The sequence below is a fragment of the Pollicipes pollicipes genome, unplaced genomic scaffold (assembly GCF_011947565.3).
Source record: "Pollicipes pollicipes isolate AB1234 unplaced genomic scaffold, Ppol_2.1 Scaffold_3447;HRSCAF=4054_pilon_pilon_pilon, whole genome shotgun sequence".
Taxonomy (NCBI): Eukaryota; Metazoa; Arthropoda; class Thecostraca; order Pollicipedomorpha; family Pollicipedidae; genus Pollicipes; species Pollicipes pollicipes.
In genome coordinates, this window is record NW_023596297.1 from 3,415,182 (window position 1) to 3,435,082 (window position 19,901).

General features: G+C 58.2%; 2 protein-coding genes across 2 annotated transcripts in view; one reads left to right on the forward strand and one right to left on the reverse strand.

Annotated features, from left to right (window-relative positions):
- Positions 1–7,889, forward strand: part of RhoGAP102A (Rho GTPase activating protein at 102A) — a 34,765-nt gene extending 26,876 nt beyond the window's left edge. Inside the window, exons 6-13 of the mRNA XM_037214288.1 lie at positions 1,292–1,513; positions 2,058–2,208; positions 2,910–3,229; positions 3,917–4,021; positions 4,616–4,646; positions 6,767–6,780; positions 7,155–7,717; positions 7,787–7,889. Of these exons, the coding sequence (XP_037070183.1) occupies positions 1,292–1,513; positions 2,058–2,208; positions 2,910–3,229; positions 3,917–4,021; positions 4,616–4,646; positions 6,767–6,780; positions 7,155–7,717; positions 7,787–7,889 (1,509 nt within the window). The remainder of the gene's footprint in view (positions 1–1,291; positions 1,514–2,057; positions 2,209–2,909; positions 3,230–3,916; positions 4,022–4,615; positions 4,647–6,766; positions 6,781–7,154; positions 7,718–7,786) is intronic.
- A 1,513-nt stretch (positions 7,890–9,402) lies between these two features.
- LOC119092662 (synembryn-A) lies at positions 9,403–18,495 on the reverse strand. Its single transcript, XM_037215624.1, has 12 exons — positions 18,185–18,495; positions 16,662–16,804; positions 16,307–16,431; positions 15,928–16,129; positions 15,406–15,511; positions 14,835–14,995; positions 13,803–13,950; positions 13,034–13,138; positions 12,406–12,550; positions 11,961–12,105; positions 10,829–10,948; positions 9,403–10,285 (listed from the first exon to the last, which is right to left on the reverse strand). The coding sequence occupies exons 1-12, from the start codon at positions 18,263–18,265 to the stop codon at positions 10,171–10,173; spliced, it is 1,596 nt and encodes a 531-aa protein (XP_037071519.1). The 5' UTR covers positions 18,266–18,495; the 3' UTR covers positions 9,403–10,170.
- Positions 18,496–19,901: the final 1,406 nt, after the last annotated feature.

Sequence of the window (19,901 nt, forward strand, 5' to 3'; positions counted from 1 at the left end):
GGGCACACTCGCTGGCCGGCCCCCCGGCACGACCGTGTCATCGCCCGCCGCAGCCGGGTGCTCGCGATCCGGACCCCGGTGCAGCCTGCGATCCGGACCCCGGTGCACCCTGCGATCCGGACCCCGGTCCACCCTGCGATCCGGACCCCGGTACATCCTGCGATTCGGACCCCGGTGCACCCTGCGATCCGGACCCCGGTCCGCCCTGCGATCCGGACCCCGGTCCACCCTGCTATCCGGACCCCGGTGCACCCTGCGATTCGGTTTCGGATGCGGATTAGAATGCATCCTGCGCGACAGCTACGATGTGGTCTCAAGAGCTCCACGGTGCGCTCTCGGGTGTCCTGCGATGCGCTCCAAGTGCCTGGTTCGGGATGTTTTACCAGGCGATGTGTTCAATTAAAAGACGCGGGGACTGGATGGGGCGGGGTCTTTCTCAACTGGTAGGTCATTCATTGTTCCGAATAATGTCGCGTCACTTGGAAAGGTGTTATAGCTGCCTCTCTTGCCATTTAAGCTTCCCTGCCCGTTATTGCCCAACTGAGAAAGTTTTAAGATTCTATGTCCCTCGTGTTGTGTCTCATGAAATCGCCCTTTCCGCCAAACCCTCGTGCCGAGCTTCCTGTGGTCGGCCTTCTGGCATCATCCTCGTACCGCGCCCCTTCGAGTCACCCCGTTATTCATCGCTGGTAAATACCGCGCCCACTGAATCACACTTCCGGTTTACCCTTCCCCGCGCCTCAACTGACGTCACCCCACCGGTGAACCCCTCTCCCGCGCCTCAGCTGACGTCACCCTTCAGTCCGTCCTTCTCCCGCACACCTCAGCTGACGTCTTCCCTTCTCCGCCTCTACTCCGGACCTCAGCTGACGTCTTCCCTTCTCCGGACCTCAGCTGACGTCTTCCCTTCGATTCGCCTCTGCCCTGCATCTTATCTGACGTCTTCCCTTCGATCCGCCTCTACCCCGCATCTTAACTGACGTCTTCCCTTCGATCCGCCTCTGCCCTGCACCTCAGCTGACGTCTTCCCTTCGATCCGTCTTTGCCCCGGACCTCAGCTGACGTCTTCCCTTCGATCCGCCTCTGCCCTGCACCTCAGCTGACGTCTTCCCTTCGATCCGCCTCTGCTGCCACCTCAGCTGACGTCTTCCCTTCGATCCGCCTCTGCTCTGCACCTCAGTTGACGTCTTCCCTTCGATCCGCCTCTGCCCTGCACCTCAGCTGACGTCTTCCCTTCGATCCGCCTCTGCCCCGGACCTCAGCTGATGCGCCGGTGCACCGCCGTCGGCAGACGAGCGGCTCCTGCGAGTCACTGAACATGGTGGAGAAGCGTAGCTCGGTGCAGGACAGCAGCCTGTCGCTGGCGTCGGACGGACAGGCCGAGACGGCGCTGCAGCCGCACGTGCCGCAGGTGCCCAGCCTCGTCACCGCCTGCATCCAGCACATCGAGGCGTACGGCCTGCAGACGGTGGGCATCTTCCGCGTCAGCAGCAGCAAGAAGCGCGCACGCCAGGTGAGGCCGCGCCGGCGCGTTCAGTCACGGTGCCGGGGCTTCCGTCATTCTCCACTTTACCTGAAGACCAGTTGGTGTGTGTGGGGGGGGGGGGGGCGAAATGTGACGTTTGCATTTCGCGTGTGAAGTATGGGGTGTCGAACAAATAATTTAAGTGCAGGACGGATAGTGGCGCGACTGCATCAACCTCGTTCCCATTCCAGCGCCGTTGTTCGTGTCTTTGCTCACAAGTCTTTCGTGAATGAGAAACGGAAGCCCGAGTTTGTAAAGTGGCTGATTTGATTAGTGACACTCGCCGGTCACTCCAATTCAGCTGTGCACATTGCAGCAATCGCATAGCAGCTAGGCCGGTCCCGACCAACGCAATCTGCTGCCAGGTCGCCTGTGCCCAGCAGTCTCCTTACAACTACTCGTGGACCCTTCGATTACTTTAACCTTACCTGTACCGATGGATGACAGCTTAAGATCGACCAAGCGCGGCCCCGCCATCCGACGCCCCGTCCTCCTGCCATGCCCCGCTGACGCTCCTGCTCCGCATCTGCAGCTGCGGGAGGAGTTCGACAGCGGCGCTGACGTCACACTGGGGGAGGAGCTGTGTCCTCACGACGTGGCAACGCTCATCAAGGAGTACTTCCGCGACCTGCCCGAGCCGCTGCTGCCACACGATCTCTACCAGCCCTTCCTGGCCACACAGAGTGAGCGCGCCCGGCCGCCAGCGGGCGGGTGCTGTTCGTGCGGAGTGGCGGCGCTTTGAGGGCGAGGCGTGCGTGCGCGTGGCGTGCGTGCGCGTGCGAACCGGGCGTGTGTCGCCGTGAGGGAGTACGTATGATGCGAGCATCGGGCCTCGCGAATGCGCGCACCTACATGCGGGCTGCATATGCGAGGTGTGCGTCCGGCTCTGTCTGCGTGCGTCCGTACCTCAGTGTCCGGCCGTGCGCCTGTTCGTGTGTCCACGTGCTTTCAGGCATCCGGCTCCACGTGCTTGAATTGCTGAAAAGCTGTGATGCGCAAACATTGGAGGTCAGCCTAAGGCTATAGCCATTGGCTCTGGATCAAACAGCAGCAAACACTTCACGTTCAACGTGCGATCCTCCGCGTGGCATTTGATGAAAGCTGTCTCGCCCGGTGCCCCAAACGCGTAACTACCGTATTCTTGGAACGCGGACGTCGGTTCTCGGGAAGCCCCACATAATACCGCGCCGACAGCACGGCGTCCCTGGTGAGCGTGAACGCCGCGCGGGTGACTGACCTGGCCGGACTGACCTCGACCACGTGTTGACCTGCGTGGGAAGCATCGGCGCCGTGCAGTACCACCTGCCCCGCACCCCCACAACATACCCCCCCCCCCCATTCCGGACCGTTCCTCGCCGCTGACGCAAGCTGGCGGCGTGCGCAGAGATCCGGAACCGGCGGCAGCAGTTCGACTGTCTGCAGCACCTGATCCGCCTGCTGGCCGTGCCCAACCGCGACACGCTCTGGGCGCTACTCAGCTTCCTGAAGAAGGTGGCTGACGGCGCGTGCGACCGGCGCACACCCACCGGCGACTGGCTCACCGGCAACCGCATGGACAGCAACAACCTGGCCACGCTGTTCGCGCCCAACATGCTGCACTCGCTGGCCAAGCTCGGCAGCGAGCTCAGTCAGCAGACGGCCGAGCGCATTGACGTCATCAACGTCATCCGCAGCCTCATCGACCACAACAAAGACCTGTTCGAGGTGCGGCGCCGCCCGCCACTTATGACGGTCGCGTGACGTCACGGGCGAACATGGCACCTCCCCGTGCTGAGGCAGCTCGGGCTGTTATTTATACCCTGTCAAACGCCCGCTCAACCGTCTAAGGGACTAGCGGGCCTGTTTGGTTTTTCTTGTATGTTGGAGCTTGTGGCAGATTGCCTCTTAAATTCGGATGAGTTTTTGTGTTGATGGATTGTCTGACATTCCTCAACGGATTCCATACTCGACGTATGTTTGTCCCACTTCCTCCATGGCTACCGCGCGCAGTCAGCGTTATCAGGCTTATAGTTCCACTTCCCTGATCCACACCTCAATCGCCCGTACTTCCGGCATCGTGCGTCCCCCATCGCCAAGTTCCCACGAGAGCTCTTGGCGGAGTACATTTTCAAAATCTAGCTCAATTCAGTTATCACAATTAGATCTGATCCATTCGAAAATCGGCGTATCAAATCCAATTAAGTTCTGGTCCATCTGATCGAAAATTTCCTTTCCGGCCCAGTTCGATTCATAGACTGAACTTAAATCCCGTATTAACCCATCTGTGAAGACCCCGTGACCCAGTTCTACCTCAGTCCCTCACCTCCCTCATTTGCCCCCCCCCCCCCCTCCCCTCGCCTAGGCGGGCCTCAGCACCCATCTCGCTCACTCGGTCGTCTTTTGCGACTGCAGGTGCCGGCCGAGCTGCTGCAAGAGGCCTACCAGCTGTTGATGGAGAAGCAGCCGGAGGCGCTGGACGTGCTGCCTGCGCCGACGGATGCAGAATGGCGGCGACGAGTGAGTGCCGCGCACGCATCGCAGATGCCTCGCAGGCCGGGGCGGCCGCGGAGAGAGAGAGAGAGGAGAGAGAGAGAGAGATGAGAGAGGACGAGAGAGAGAGAGAGAGAAGGGAGGAGAGGAGGAGAGAGAGAGAAGAGGAGAGAGAGAGAGGAGAGAGAGAGAGAGAGAGAGAGAGAGAGAGAGAGAGAGGAGAGAGAGGAGAGAGAGAGAGAGAGAGAGAGAGAGAGGGTGTCACTCTGATGACGCTTCGCTAGTGCCATCACGGCCCGAGGCCCGCAGCTGAGACTGATAAGATCACGCTCTTGTTCGCTGGTACTTGCATCCTGAATCAAACCGTGTGTGTTTTTGGCGAGTTCCAAAATCCCCGTATGTTGATGGATATACTGTTCAACCTGCGGTATACTCTCGGCGCGAAAGTACATGTTTCAGGAAGACTACCTTACGCTCACGCGGCGCTGGCGTGCGGTACGCGTTACAATGGCGTTTTTTACGTCGCGGCCTGTCTCTAAGAAAAGGCTGGCTGGAGCGTACACGAGTGAACGCGCACCACAGCGGTGCGTCCCTGTCCCTCACGACCTGTCCACCGCGCAGTGTCGACATCGAGCAGGACACCAGCAGCTCGGTGTTCGAGGGGAGTGAATGCAACTCACTGCCAGCCACAGCCGCCGAGCGTGAACGGTAAGTCCGTCTGGGCGGTCTGGAGGGTTTTGTGAACGGTTGGTCCGTACAAACGGGCCGGAGTATCGTATAGATAAGACGGTAGTATTAGCCTTAATCCTCGGAAAAACCAGAACAGAGAAATAGTTAGGTTGATATTTCGCAACATCCCTTTCTCGGAACGATATCAGAAGGGAATATCACAGGATACCCTGTGATACCACAGGATACAGGAGTGTTTGTGAACGGTTGGTGTCCGCGCAGACGGTCCGGAGCGTTTTTGTGAATGTTTGTGGTCCGTGCAGACGGCCCGAAGTGTTTTTGTGAATGTGAGTAAATGTAGACGGTCCGGAGGTTTTGTGATCGGGCGGTCCGTACAGACGGTCCGAGCGCTTTGTGATCCGGTGGTCTGTACAAACGGTCCGGAATTTTTTTGTGATCGGTCGGGTCCTTGTGCAGACGGTCCGGAGTGTTTTGTGATCGGTTTGGTCCTTGCCGACGGTCCGGAGCGTTTTTTGAACGGTCGGTCCGTGCAGACGGTCCGAGTGTTTTGATGATCGGTTGGTCCTGAAGACGGATCCGGAGCGTTTTTTGAACGGTTGGTTCCGTGCCGACGGTCCGAGTGTTTGTGATCGGTTGGTCCTTGCAGGACGTCCGGAGTGTATTTGTGATCGGTTGGTCCTTGCAGACGGTCCCGGAGCGTTTTTTGGAACGGTTGGTCCGTGCAGACGGTCTGAGTGTTTTGGTGATCGGTTGGTCCTTTGCAGACGGTCCGGAGTGTTTTGTGGATCGGTTTGGTCCCTTGCAGACGGTCCGGAGTGTTTTGTGATCGGTTGGTCCTTGCAGACGGTCCGGAGGTTTTGTGAATGGTGCGTCCGTGCAGACGGTCCGGAGTGTTTTGCTAATTGTTTGTCTATGCAGACGGTCCGGAGTGTTTTGTGATCGGTTGGTCCTTGCAGACGGTCCGGAGGGTTTTTTGATCGGGCGGTCTGTATAGACGGTCCGCGTGTTTTGTTAACGGTTGGTCGGCAGTGACGGTCCGAATTGTTCCGGGAAGGTCAGCCGGTACTGATGGCACTTGGGTTCTGTGGACGGCTCTGGGCGGTTTGTAGACGGCTCTGGGTGGCATGTAGACGCCTCTGGGTGGTTTGTAGACGGATCTGGGTGGTTTGTAGACGGCTCTGGGTGGTTTGTAGACGGCTCTGGGTGGTTTGTAAATGGCTCTGAGTGCTTTGCAGACTGATAGCTACTGCAGAATGTCCTCGATACTGCCTGAATGAGTGATAGGCCTTGGCAGTTTTTGTTTTCAGGGAAGTGATGACCTCTTGGTTTTGCTATAAACATCTTGTCTAAGTTATGTCGTGAAATAGCATAACGCTGACAAGTAATTTTTCGATACAAAACAATGTTGATGAAATGGCTGAGCTGACTGGCTGATAAAATGACGTATGGTGAAACGAGATAACACTGCACTGTGAATGTGAACCTCGCTGTGAACCAACCTCGCTGAATGTGAGGGACCAACCGCACGTTGAATACTTCCAGAACACGTGAGGGCGGTGATGAAGAGCGAAGAGTGAGAAGAAGAGAGGCGGTGAGACACGACCCAAGCACCAGCCAGCCAGTGGCGGAGAGGTCACGCCGGTTCAGGTTGGTGCCAGTCACCCAGCGCGCTGGTGGAGGCGGCGGCTGCAAGGCTTTGTCCGGAGCCTCGTGAATACGGCCGTGTGGTTTTTCAACGGACTGGGCGTTGTTGTTTTCTGGAATCACAGTCAACCCGAGCGACTTTTCGGAGTTGTTGATAGGCTTTGGAATGTGACCGGAAGCTGTGCTCTGGCGAAATAACATCAATCTTACGAGCTAGAGCTTCTACAGATGATTGTTGTTCAATGTTCAACTCAAAGATCATCAGCAAAAGCGCACGGTTTTGATGAAATTCACCTCGTTAATGTTTCTAGCTCGCATCCCCCGCAAACACGACCTTACAACACGGCAACGACCCTACATGCGAACCCGGTAATGCCGTTTGACGTGCTGCGTGTGACCTCCCTTAACCTTTGACATGTTTGCCGCCGCGGCCGACAGGCGGCGCCAGGAGGGTGAGGCGGGTCGCGAGCGGAGCCGACGCCGCGACAAGTCCGGTTCACGTGAGGACGTGTCATCCGGCGGCGGCGGGGGTAGCGGCGGCGGCGGCGGTGGCTGGTTCCGCCGGCGCGTGCGCTCCTCCAGCTCCACGCGGCCCGGCTCGGAGGAGCAGCGCAGCAGCGAGGAGCGGTCGGCCGGCTCGCGCTGGTTCCGCCGGCGCGAGAAGTCCTCCTCCCAGGCGTCCGATTCAGGCTCGGAGGCGCGCGCTGGCCGGCGCGGCAGTCTGCAGGCAGCCGACCGGCCGCTGCTCATGCACACCGAGTGCCGGCAGCGCAGCAGCTCGGACCAGACGGTGGCCGTGCCGGCGCCGCTGCTGACCGGGCCGCAGCCGGCGCCGCGGCGCCTCAGTTCGCCTGAACTCGACGTCAGCGGCGTCATCACGGCCAGCCTTAGGATCCCGGCGGCGGCGGGGGCCGGGCGCGCCGCCTCCGCCCTCGCTGGCGGCGGTGCCGCGCCTGTCGAGCGCATCCCCTACATCGAGGAGTGTCAAACGGTGTCGGGTCGCGACGACGTGTTCGTGGTGCAGGTGGGCGGCGACGCGCGTCGGCGGTGCGACTCGAGCGGCTCCGAGGCGGCCGACGAGCAGGCCATCACGGGCTCGCTGAGCATCCAGCCTCTCAGCAAGTCGGCGTCCGGGATGGTGGGCGAGCAGGGCTTCGTCATAACGTCCGGCGGCGGCGAGGTCGGCCGGCCGCAAGTCAAGGTCACCCAGCCGCCAGCTGGTGACGCCAGCGAAGGCAGTCCGGAAGCACCGCCGCCCGCCTCCCCGCGCCGCTGCCGCCCGCGGCCGGCGGACCACGTCACACACGGCCAGCTGGTGCTGCCGTCTAGCGGCGCGGAGGTGGCGCGCTCTAGGACATCGCCGAACATCACGCATTACACGGTGGTGCCGCCGGCACGGCGGCGCCAGCCATCAGCGGAGCCGGTCGCGCGCCGCACGCGCCGCCCGGTCGGCCGCAGCGTGACGGCCAACGTGTTCGAGCTGCAGGCGTGCGAGAGTGACGCGCCGCAGGTCTGGAAGCGGCGGCAGCTGATCGCCAGCGACACCCAGACTGGCGTGTGACGACTGGCTGGCCGATCGCCGCCAGTACCAGCGTTCTGTGTAAATACCATGGGTGTCGATGTTTTCCAAGTACAACTTTTTGTATCTATCTGTGTATTTTCTCGTATTCAGCCGATGAAAAGGGGACGATGGAGTTGAATGTGCTTCTGGAGGGCAGGTAGGGAGGCCAACCCATGACATAATAGACGAGGCATTACTGTGCATTATACGCACCACAGCCCTTTTTATTTTCCAGCACCATTTCACATCACTCGGCGCCTGTCGTAGCCGGCTGTTACAACGTCTCCACATCTAATGAATTGTTTTCCATATCGCCACATCGCCTTTCGCTGTCCAATGAAATGAACCATATCGCCTGCACTGGGCTTGCCAATCCTTGCTCTCCTCACGTCGGTCCAGTTCTCCGCCTGTCTCAAGTTGATATCTGCACATATTTCAAGTTGACGTCAGAGTACGTCGGTTGGTAGGAGCTAACTACGGACACTGAATGAAAGACTCCCCTCTTTTGCGATTGCCACACATTCTACATATGCTGCGCTAGCACCACGGCAATCACATTGACTACGTTGGCGTGGCCCTAAATCTACCGGGTGGCCGGCATCAAACGACCGGGCTGCGCCGTTTTATGCTGATATGGCAATGTTCCAGTTGATGCTGCAGTTGACGGCCAACACTGTCCAGTGACAGCACAGGCAGTCGTTGGCGCCAGGGACAGAATGATTGATGCTTTCAGTTTGGGATCACACAACCAGAGAACCTTTACAGCCTGGTGCTATCTGTAGTAACGCCAACTCTCCTTCCATTTATTATGCGGACGCAAAGAATGCGAAAAGCGAAGAAGCGTCGCAGATCACTGATTTTCTCACATGAAGCAAAATGGCGTTGATGGAGTGACAATAATTTCCGAATCAAGCCTATGCAATAAACCCCCTTTTTATTCAAGAGATCACCGTGCATAAGCCTGGCATGCTTCATTCTGCCGCGAATGCATCCTCTCAACACCTTTCTTAAACATGTATTTCGGTGACATAAAAACGGATCATATTCAGCTGGTAGACGACACTTAAAAACTCATATATCTTGCAAAGCACAACAATTAAAGCCCTCTTGGGACCGTTTGGATGACGTCATGACGGCAGCATTTCGGCACAACTTCCACAACGACGCTTAGCAAAGCTCGCCACATTGCTAGTTCGAGATCAGGAGGCAAAACCCTCCGATGGTGGTGAAAACGCTTCAAAACATGACGTCAGCTCAAAAAATAATACCTACGTACGGATAACTAACGCATGCAAGCGGAACATCACTCATTGGTTTTTCACCGTCAAGATATAATGCCTAGGCTTGAATGACTTAATACACGCAAGCAAAGCACATCGCTTTGCCATCGTCCATCCTGGCCGTGATTTCTACATCGCTCGTGCTGCATACGCATCGGCAGTAGCGATGGAAAGGCGGACTGGACCTACTGTCACCCCCCCCCCCCCCCTCCCCCCGCAGGCAGCGCCTCGCTGATACCCCTCCCAGCGCGCGGCCCGAGCTGTCACGGCCGGCCGGCAGCGATGCTCCCCAGGCAGCAGCCAGTGACGGACAGAGGCCGGCCGGCGCCGGCCACACGACCGGAGGGGCGCGCAGCCCCGCACTGTCGGCCCCACCCCCCTCCGCCTACAGCACCAGGGCCGTGCGCCGTGTCTGCACCATACCAGCGCCATCCACCCGTCGCGGCAAGCGCGCCACTGCAGAGCTCGGATCGGGCCAGCCCGACATCTGACGGGGAACGGAGGTACTACATGACAATACAAGCGACACGGGGAGAACGCGATCCGCCGGCCAGAGGCGTCCACGCCACTGGGGCAGTCGGCACGCGGCGCCCGCTATAGGAAGATGTGAGCGGGGCACTAGGCGGTGCCGCCATGGCCTCGCCGGCTGAGCAGCGGCCGCGAGCGGCAGCGGGCCGGGCCGGCAGCGGAAACCCGCCGGCTGGCGCCGTGCAGCTCCGCGAAGCACCCTCGATCCACGCGCACGGCACGCCGGGCAGCGTTCGCCCGAATCGACCTGATGCCGCTCAGACCGTCGCCGGTGCGGTCTGACTTCGGCGGAGCGCCGAAGCACGCAGCGTCGATGTCTCCCGCTGAGCCAGCACGAACGGGATGGCAGCTGGACCGGTCCTAGACCCGCGCAGTCGACCGGGCCGGGTACGCGGTCGGTGGAGGGCGGAGGGCGAGGCTCCCGCCACGGGACGCGGCGCGGACTGGACACGGCTCACCGACGCCGCCCGCCGCTATTCGTCGTCGCTGCCAGCTGCCGGCTCTGCTTGGTCTTGCAGCTCCAGCACGTGGGAGATGGGGTGGGGCTTGCCGTCCTCCCCGATCCGACACGGCTGGATGAGGCCGAGGCTGAAAACGGGGCGGACGCGCGTACAGGCCATGCTCGCGGAGTCTGCCTCAGGACGGCTGGCTAGTCATGCGCTTCCCTCCCCATGCTTCGCTGGCCAGTCGTACGCTTCCCACCCCCCCCCCCCCCCCCTCATCCCTTGGCTGGCCAGTCATACGCTTCCCTCTCCGTCCCCTTACATGAACAAGTCTCGAAGAGTGGAATTACTCGATGACATAACTGCTGTAAGACGAGGTTTAAAATGTGTGTCAGATACACTTTTGATCTCATGCAATCGACGTAGCCTGAGCCAAACGCAAATTAGATAGCGATCATGCAAATGATGTATATCGATAAGGCCGTTTGGGCACTCGATAATGCCATGCGAAACAGTATGGAGTCCCCAGTGATCATGCGCGTGTTTGGCTTCACTCTGAGCCGCGACCACAACCGACGCGCATTCACGCCGATAACGACGCCCTGCGGCCGTCCGTGCGTACGGAGACCGTTCCGTAGCCGTCCGCCAGGCGGCGGCAGCAGCGGCGGCGGCCCGACTGCACACTCACTCAATTGACTTGCTGATGAGGTTGGCCAGCTTCTCGGCCTCGTGCTCCTTGCGCTCCTCGGACATGCCCTCCATGGGGTCGGACTGCTCAGGCTCCACCCGACCCGTGACCGGGTCCATCCTGGCCGGGCAGCAGGGCACCAGTGAGACCCGGCGTGGCGACGGCAGGGCGCGACCAGACGGGGTCCTGGCCGGACCCACGATGGCCGCCTCCCGAGGCGAGGCCGCGTCGAAACACGTGTGCGTGTGCGTTAACGTTGTTTGGCGCGGCGTCCAAAGCTGACACAACGTGGAGGAAACCGAGACCCACAAACAGGAAATGTGGTTAATAAAATCTACTGTCAGGTACACCACTCGCTAGCTGGAGCTCGCCGCCAGACATCCCGAAGCGGTGGAAAAACGCGTCCTCGAATATATCGCGACCAATGGAGCCTACCCGCTGCGTTGTGCTCTGAATTCCACCCACCACTCACGGCATCCCGGTCCCGGTACCTGTCCCGGTACTGGGCGTACTCATCCACGTCGTGATCCGGTACTGACCTGTCCCGGTACTGACCTCTTTCGACTCCGACTTATCGCACCGCTGACGTCGTTCCGGTACTGACCTATCCCGGTGCTGGGCGCACTCCTCCGCGCGGTGCCCCGGTGCCGACCTGCCCCGGCGCTGCGCGTATTCATCCACATCGTGATCCGGCACTGACAGGTCCCGGTGCTGGGCGTACTACTCCGTGTGGAGTCCCGGTACTGGCCTGCCTCGGCGCTGGGCGTACTCCTCCGTGTGGTGTCCCGGTACTGACCTGTCCCGGTGCTCAGCGTACTCCTCCGTGTGGAGTCCCGGCGCTGACCTGTCCCAGTTCTGGGTGTACTCACTCACGTCATGTTCCGGTACTGACCTGTCCCGGTGCTGGGTGTACTCCTCCGTGCGGTGTCCCGGTACTGATCTGCCCCGATGCTGGGCGTACTTCTCCGTGTGGTGTCCCGATACTGACCTGTCCCGGTGCTGGGCGTACTCCTCCGTGGGATGTCCCGGTACTGGCCTGTCCCGGTACTGGGCGTTCTCTCCCGTGCCGCGTCCCCGTACTGACCTGCCCCGGTGCTGGACGTACTCTCCCGTGCCGTGTCCCCGTACTGACCTGTCCCGGTACTGGACGTACTCGTCCGTGTCGGAGTCGGAGTCGGAGGAGTAGCCGGCGCTGCGCGGTCCGCCCAGCATGAGGCCGCGCGCCGCCAGCAGGCCAGCCGCGTTCCCGTAGCCCGTGTACTTGACGAAGCGCCCCACTGTTGACAGTCAAACCAGCGTCACGCCAGGGGCGCGGCGGGCGCGGCGCCCAGATGGATGGGAGAGCTAACACAGCGGTAACCACACCGGCGCCCATCAGGCGGTCCGAGGACGTCAGCTGACGACAAACGGGACTCCGGTGGGTCCTGTCCGCGCGGCCAGGTCAGAGACGCACAACTGATAATCACTGACGTCAAACGTGGAAGTGCGGCGTTGAGGGCGGGTCGAGACAGTACACAAATGTGACACTTGACCACGAAATCCACAGCCCGGTGCCTCCAGATGCTCCTCAGCCATACCGTCCTCCTTGCACAGGATGAAGAGGAAGTGAGCGGCCAGGTCCTTGACCTCTGACACCGGCGAGGTCATCAGCTTGACCAGCTGACTCTTCAGCGAGTTGCCCTGCTCGGGACGAAGCATAACGTCTCGTCTCGGCGGCAGGATCTGAAACACGGCCAAACGGTTACAGTGGTTACAGCCGAAGTTCTCTGCTGGAGGACGCGCCAAGCAAATGCGCATGCTTCGACATGGCCACCACACGCGGTCGGTCCCATCTGAGCGCACAAAAGCCGCAGTCAGAAGTGAAATCCTAACAGATGTAACGCCTTCTAAATGCCTCAAGCACACCTGGCGTTCCAGACAGAACTTTAATTGAACCCGTCTCCGCACATCCACGCTTCACCGAAGTCCACTAAACGGGCCGGCAATAAATAAACATTCCATACCTCACCAAACTTGTCTTCAAACTGACAGTCGGCACCTGGTGCCAGCAATGAGCGGCGCCTCAGGACGGCCCACCCCCTAGTCTCGCTCGACTGGCCCACAGATCACACACCCCGCCCCCACAGTCCACCGTCCCACAGCCAGACGCTGCGGACCGCGCTCGCTCCTCGTCGTCGGCCGGCTCCCAGCCGGCGGCGCCGTCACCTTGACCCTGAAGTAGCGCCGGATGGTGCGGCACGCCTTGCTGGAGTGGCAGAGCAGCAGCAGCACGGGCGTCAGCTGCTCCCGCTGGCTGACGGCCGACTGCGGCTGGCGGCCGGCGCCAGGGCAGGCGTTAGGGTCATGCACGTGCGCGACAGCGGCGGCGGCGGGCGGAGACAGGAGGCGTCACACAGAGCCGCAGGGCGCACTCAGACGCCACAGCTTCTCAGCCGTATCAGGCAGCTGACGCTAGCTCGACGTGATCACGGCAAGGGCAGAACAGACCATTTTGTACGCTCATCAGGACAGCGCGATGCAGCAGAATACAGCAAAGTACGATGTAAGCACAGCATCACACAATGCGGCGCGGTGAAGGCAGGAGCTAAACGCATCACATCACGTTTTAAATGAATGTGACGCACATCACCACGTCCCTTTCCTGAAACGCCATCGACTGCGTCGGCCATATCGGCGCTCAGGGACCTGGCGCAGGCGGGATTCGAACTCGAGCCCCACATGGGCGCCCGACGCGCTAGCCACTTGGCCATCACACCACAACCTCACATCACATCACAGCACAGCACAGAACAACATGGTAGGCAACTGACCCCAGCACCACACTGCACGGAGCGCAACAGGGCACAGCACATCCCAGTCCAGCACTGCATGGCACAGCACACCCCAGTCCAGCACTACACGGCACAGCACACCCCGGTCCAGCACCACACCGCACAGCACACCCCCATCCAGCACCACACGGCAGTGAGCTCACCTGCTGTATCTTGTCAGTGAGGATGCCGAGCACAGCGTCGAGCGCGGCCGTGTCGCCCTCGGCGTCGGCCCGGGCGCCGGCCGTCTCCGGAACCACCAGCGCCGTGTAACAGCTGGACGGCACCGTCGTCAGCACCTGCACCACGTAGCTGAAACACAGACGCACCGTCACCAGCCGCACTCCAACCTCAGCCGGTCACTCCGCCTGAGCTCGACCTGAACTGTCAGTACGAGCCTCCACAGCTCGCCGGCATACCGTGGTAGGAATGGCATGGTAGTCTGAGTTTTAGGTCCGTATGGGATGGTTTAGGGTCCTCCTTATGGCACGTATCAGCATTAGTCACGTCGTTTCGGGCGTCTATGCATACAACACAACCAGCAAAATAATGCCAAGCCTATATTCCGTCACAAGCGTCCACTTGAAAAAACATCCTTCAGACAGCTGCGGGACATCCCGCAAATACCAAAAATTTCGAAAGAAAGTTTTTCATCGCGCTAACGAGGAGCGGTGCGAGCGTAGAGTACAGCTCCCGGTGTGCCGATAAGCCTGTCTTCGTCTTTCCAGCTCGGTTGATAGAGCATCGAGCGCTCTGGCCAATGTGTGGCAGGCACGGAGGGATGTGTTTCGAAACCCAGCTGGTGCGGCCAGACACTGACGGTCAACTGGCAGTTGGCCAAGAGGGCAGCAGTGCAACACGGTCGGCCAGGGCGCGGCACTGCGCAGCATGCTAAAATTCGCTGGAAAAAAATTGTCCATAGTATTGGAATTATCTACCGAGGTGGCAGGAACAGAACCTTCGCAACAAGCCACCAGCAGCGAAGACTTCGATGCAAGAGCCATTCCAGCAAAACACGCGGCCAAATTTAGACTAAGAAAATCGACGAAAGTTTGACAAAATCCCTAACATGGCGAAAAGCCGTCATATCCCGTATCACAACCGGCATGCAGGCAACGCCAACGCGCCTCCCCCCAGGCTGCTCTAACCAGACCAGCCGTTCGGTATCGGGAAAGGGATGGGGAAGGGGGTCTCACTTGAGCAGGTCGGCCGGGCTGTGCGGCAGCACCAGGTACTCGCGCAGCACCTCGGTCAGTCGCATCAGGTGGCCCTCGTCCTCCTCGTCGGGCGAGGCAAGCGACACCGAGAGGGCGTACACCGTCTTCAGCACCTCGGAGGCCAGCTCGACGCCCCGCGCCTGCCGCAGTCGTGACAGGCTCACCAGAGCTCAGCCCAGCTGGCCACCGTGGGCACGAAGGTGTGGCACAGCGACGAAGTCACGGTCACTGTACCTCAAATCCTTAAACATGAGCCACATCGCCAGATAGTGCAAATTGAGCCCAAGCGACTAGATGCTTCTCAGCCAGTGGTCAAAGGCCGGGAACTTCTGGACAGTCAACGTGGAGGCGCCCAATCAGTTTGATATTGCGAAATGATAAGGCGGAAACATCATTATCCAGAACGATCTTAACACGTCTTGGGTCCCTGAACAACAAAACGCAAACCACAAATCACAAAGTTCTCACAGCTGCGACGGACAGACAACCACAAGCGTATCACAGGATCACGAAGGCAGTGGCCAGGTCTGACCCGCCGCCGGCTGCCCACCCTGACGTCGGCCGGGCCGGCCGGAGCGGCGATGCACGTGCTCAGCAGCAGGTCCAGCACCTCCGTCATGTACGTCAGACCGTGGTAGTCGTGCACCAGCGCTGGCCTGCGTCAAGACGGGCCCCCGGTGAGATAGGGTGGGCAAGCGGACGCGCCGCTGAGAGCGGACATTCGCGGTGGAAGGAAACAGGTTCGGCTGCTCGCTGTCTGTGGGAAATCTGTGATTATGCATGCTGCATGGTACTTGCATGGTCTATATGAATGTCTGTACATTCTTTGCATAGCTCCTTTGCTAATACCACGACTTCATTATGTCGGTTCAACGCATATTGGTATGGAGAGAAAGGCCCAAGTCACGAATTGCGGGGTAGCCGGCCAGTCGAGCAAAGGGTGGCCAGTCGGCCACGCCTGATCTCCGGACGCAGGGTGGCCAGCCATCCTCTCATCTTATCTCCAGACACAGGTGGCCAGCCAGCCTCTCATCTGCCCTCTGGGCACAGGGTGGCCAGCTGGCCTCCTCACCTGATCTCCGGGCACAGGGTGGCCAGCAGGAAGAGCAGCCGCACGGAGAACAGCTTGACACCGTGCGTGAGCTCGGGCTCGCGGAAGGCGCGCAGGCGCAGCGTCAGGCCCTGCAGGCAGGCGGCGCTCTGGGCGGCCAGCTGGCGCGCCGCCCGGCTCTGGTGGCTCAGGTTACACAGGCACTTGACCGCCTCCTCCACCACTGCGGCCGGCAGATGGCGTCAGCACACGGTCGGGCCGTCGCCTGATGCTCATGAGACGCTACATGCTGGCTTTGTTGGGATCAGTTCGTTCGAGGCGCAGCGACTGACACCACATCACCGTCGTTACGTCAAGCGCTAACGCTGCCCCAGCGTCGCTGAGGTTACCAGTAACGCACCCGTGTAGTCGGGGTTGTTGTCGGGCCGCTCCTCCAGGCTGTCTTGTGTCTGTAGTCCGGCCAGCACCACCAGCCGCTCCACGCGCTGCCGGCTGACCAGCCGGTCCAGGCCATCCTTGTCCCGGCTGCCGGCACGCCGCCCGCCGGTCACCCCCAGCACCGCCACAGCAGCATCGGCAGCACACGGAGAAACGGTGGCGGCACCTGGGACGCGCCTGGACAGATTCCGCTGGTGCTCGCCGAGGAGTATGCCTTTCCACGACATAGGGCGATGGACGTATGAGACACTGCGTCGGCGTGGCCGTGGGTTTGCGCTGTGCGACAGACGCCGCCTCAGCCTGGCATGAGGACTCACGTGAGGATGCGGAGCAGACCGAGCGCCGCCCGACGGACGGCGGCGCCGGCGCCGTCAGCCTCCAGCCACCTGAACAGGCAGCGCCACACCCGCTCCCGGCGGCCCTCCGCCGCCAGCTCAGGGAACTCGAACACGCCATTCAACTGGTGACAGGTGGACTAGTCAGTTGGCAGTACTTAATGATGGGAAAACTCAACTTTGTCATGCAATAGTGATGTTCAGCCAAAGGTCCTTAACTTTTCAGCTTGCCTGTGCCTAGTCAGCAAAAGAAAGTCTCAAGGTTCAAACAAATAATACAATGACCAGCAAAGTGAGCTAGGAGCTAAGATGAGCCAACCTCTCTTCACACTTGTGCCAAGTGCAGTGCAGAGAAAGTATTTATTTTGGATGGCAGCTGGATGAGAGGAAGAAGTGCACATTCATTTAGGTTTTAGTCACACAGCTGATTCATTTCAAAATATGTGTCCAAATATACCTGAACACAGAATTGAGCCCACTAAAGATAAGTTACAAGCCTATTTATATGCACTCTGCAATTTACAGCCCCCACTGGTTTAAGAAGCTATTAACAAGATGTGCTACACTTGGAAGCAGCAGTCACACTTCCCCAAAAATGATTGAGGAAGGTTCCAATATGGGTGCTGGACTCTTTAGGTCATCCTTTCAATGCATCACCACAGACCTGACACCAAATGAACAACTTATTGGGGTGCCTGGCTGGCTGAATATACACTGAGTGACATCCTTCTTAAGCAGCCTGCTAAATGATTAAATAATATTTGCAAAACACTGGGGTAAACAATACTTTGGCTGCCCTGAAAATCTTAATTTATAAACTCAGGAGACTGCATGACTGGTAGGTGCCATGGCACATATAACTTTATCAATTATCAAATTTTTACACATCCATCATAGCAGTCTTTTGGGAAGTGCCCTGCATGAACCAGTTTTCTAAACCAAGTGGTTTGTGCAAACTTTGATTTCAACAAAACTCTGATCATCCAACTTCAGCATGAGCATTATTTACAGATGCCTACATGATCAAACCTGACAGCTTTTTACCACTTATCTACTTGTCACATCATGCAGTATATCACACCTTTAATCAAAAGTAAACAAACACAACCAAACAAATAATTATGCAAAAGTCAATGAGCACAAGCAACACCCCAGATATTCTGACATTTCTTGTGCTAGATGACTTGCAATTGACTGACATCAGCTGAGCATGATTTCATGCAAAAGACAACTCATTATAATTCCAATAACATATCACAGCACATCTGGGCCAACTACATTTCACTACCACATTTGAATAACCTACAAAACCTGTTTCATTACCAAATTGGTATGACCAACAAACATGTCTTGGTATACCTTTGATGGTCCATGCAAAAGTCTGATGAAATTGAAAGTTCAGGAAGCTTTAAAATATTACATAGAGCACTACATATTTCTCCAAAACAGAGCCTGTGACACCCAGTATAGATTCAGGCAGTATGTACTGATGCATCATAACTCACCTGGTTTGATAATCTGTTGAGGAGCTCCTCAATATGTTCTGGTCCCACTTTCTCAAGAGAATTGATCACATCTGTATTCATTTCGAAGCTGAACGTTAAAAACAATCTATGTTCGCCAACTGGGCTACGTCAGGTGTGCAGATCCCAATATATGAACGCAAGCTTTCTTCTCACCACTGTAGAAACATTTCTGCATCATAAATGCGCAATATCCTTTGTGCTGAGGCACATGGAAATAGCAGCAGATTTTTTAATGGTATCAAACCCAGTATATTATTGCCCGTGCCACCACCGCCTAAAACAACACATCGCCGTCGCGCGAAATGTTGATGTGAATGCCGCATGTTCCAAGGTGTCAACTGTACGCGTGCATAAAATAATACTCTGTCAAGGTCCGAAAATGACGTCACTGGGACACTAAGCTGGGGCGCACCTCACTTCCTGTGCACCTATATTCACCGCTTGTGGCGTGGGTACGGACAACAATCATCTTGGTCCGTTTGCCAAAAATTGGTAAAATACTTGTGACCACCTTTCACTCCATGCGAGCAGGTGGGTCATAATGCCTATCATTTAACGTGGCTGAGTCTAAATGATGTTGCGTGCCCGGCGGCCGGGGGCCTGCGCGCTGGTAGTGTCCAGCAGACATCGCAACCGGTCACCAAGATACCGTCGGTGGCAGGGACAAGGCCGGGAACTACCGATAGTGCATTGTCGGTGCCAAGAGAACACTGGCAACGACGCACTAACCCGGGCAACGGTTATGACGAGACAGGCAGGTGCAAATATTACTGGAGGCGAAGAAGGCCAGAACAATCGACGTTGGCAGTGCTGAAGAAAACCACGACACCAGTGGCGGCAATGCAGACCCGGACGCCAGCAGCGCTGCAGCCGGCTGGGACACTTGAAGAGACATGTTAGGCCCGACACCAGAGACACGCTGCGCGGACCCGGACAGCGGCTGTGGCGCGGAGGCAGGGATGCAGTTTCCTTTTCAGCCGCGGAGGGGCTCCAGCCCCCTCTCTCGTCTTTGAGAAGAACGTGGGCTAAGTGCCGAGGAGAAGCCCGTTTTGTTTGTGTGTGTCGGTGGTAGGTTTCGTCATTTTTTACTGCTTGCAACCCCCGAACTCATTTTACGAAACTACTTCCCTGCACGGAGCACACTGGTTATGAGGAATCAGAATACCAGGACATTGGAGACCATATTAGATGTAAGCAGTGAATTCATTAAGCAGTGTTTTTTTCCGATTTGACCTTGCGTGGTCACAATAGCCGGCGTCTAACATGAGGGAAATTACTAGCTAAAGGATGTCAAGAAATCGCTGAAACGCAACATGCAAATGCTCAGAACCTTTAACGGTGCTCGTACTCTGGGAAACTGAAACGTTACAAGTGACCTCAAAGGCCCTTGCATCAAGCATCAAGCAATTCCTCCTGACCTTCGTGTTTTGTACAGTCTCAGCTCAGCTGAAAGGCTCCATAAGTGGTCCTTAGATCCCCAAGAGACCGTAAGACGGAAATGGGCCTCTGGTTGAGCCCACCGTGAGGCTCCTGACCTCATCTGCTTCAGCCCGTGATCCTTCTGACGTCATTTGGTATTTCGCGGCAGCCTTGTGCGGATGTGGCGCTGGAATCGTCCTCGCCGCACGATACGAGGGTGTGCACCAACAGCGGTGGCCGTCCGGTGGTGGGGCTTCAGTGCGTCAGCAGTTATACA

Excerpts from the sequence above, each read along its gene's own strand:
- LOC119092662 (XM_037215624.1), bottom strand. The coding sequence starts at position 18,265 with ATGAATACAGATGTGATCAATTCTCTTGAGAAAGTGGGACCAGAACAT. Across the intron at positions 14,996-15,405 it reads CCGGCCCGGCCGACGTCAGG|GCGCGGGGCGTCGAGCTGGC; the intron begins GTGGGCAGCCGG and ends CGACTGCGGCAG. Across the intron at positions 13,951-14,834 it reads AGCCCGGCCGACCTGCTCAA|CTACGTGGTGCAGGTGCTGA; the intron begins GTGAGACCCCCT and ends TCTGTGTTTCAG.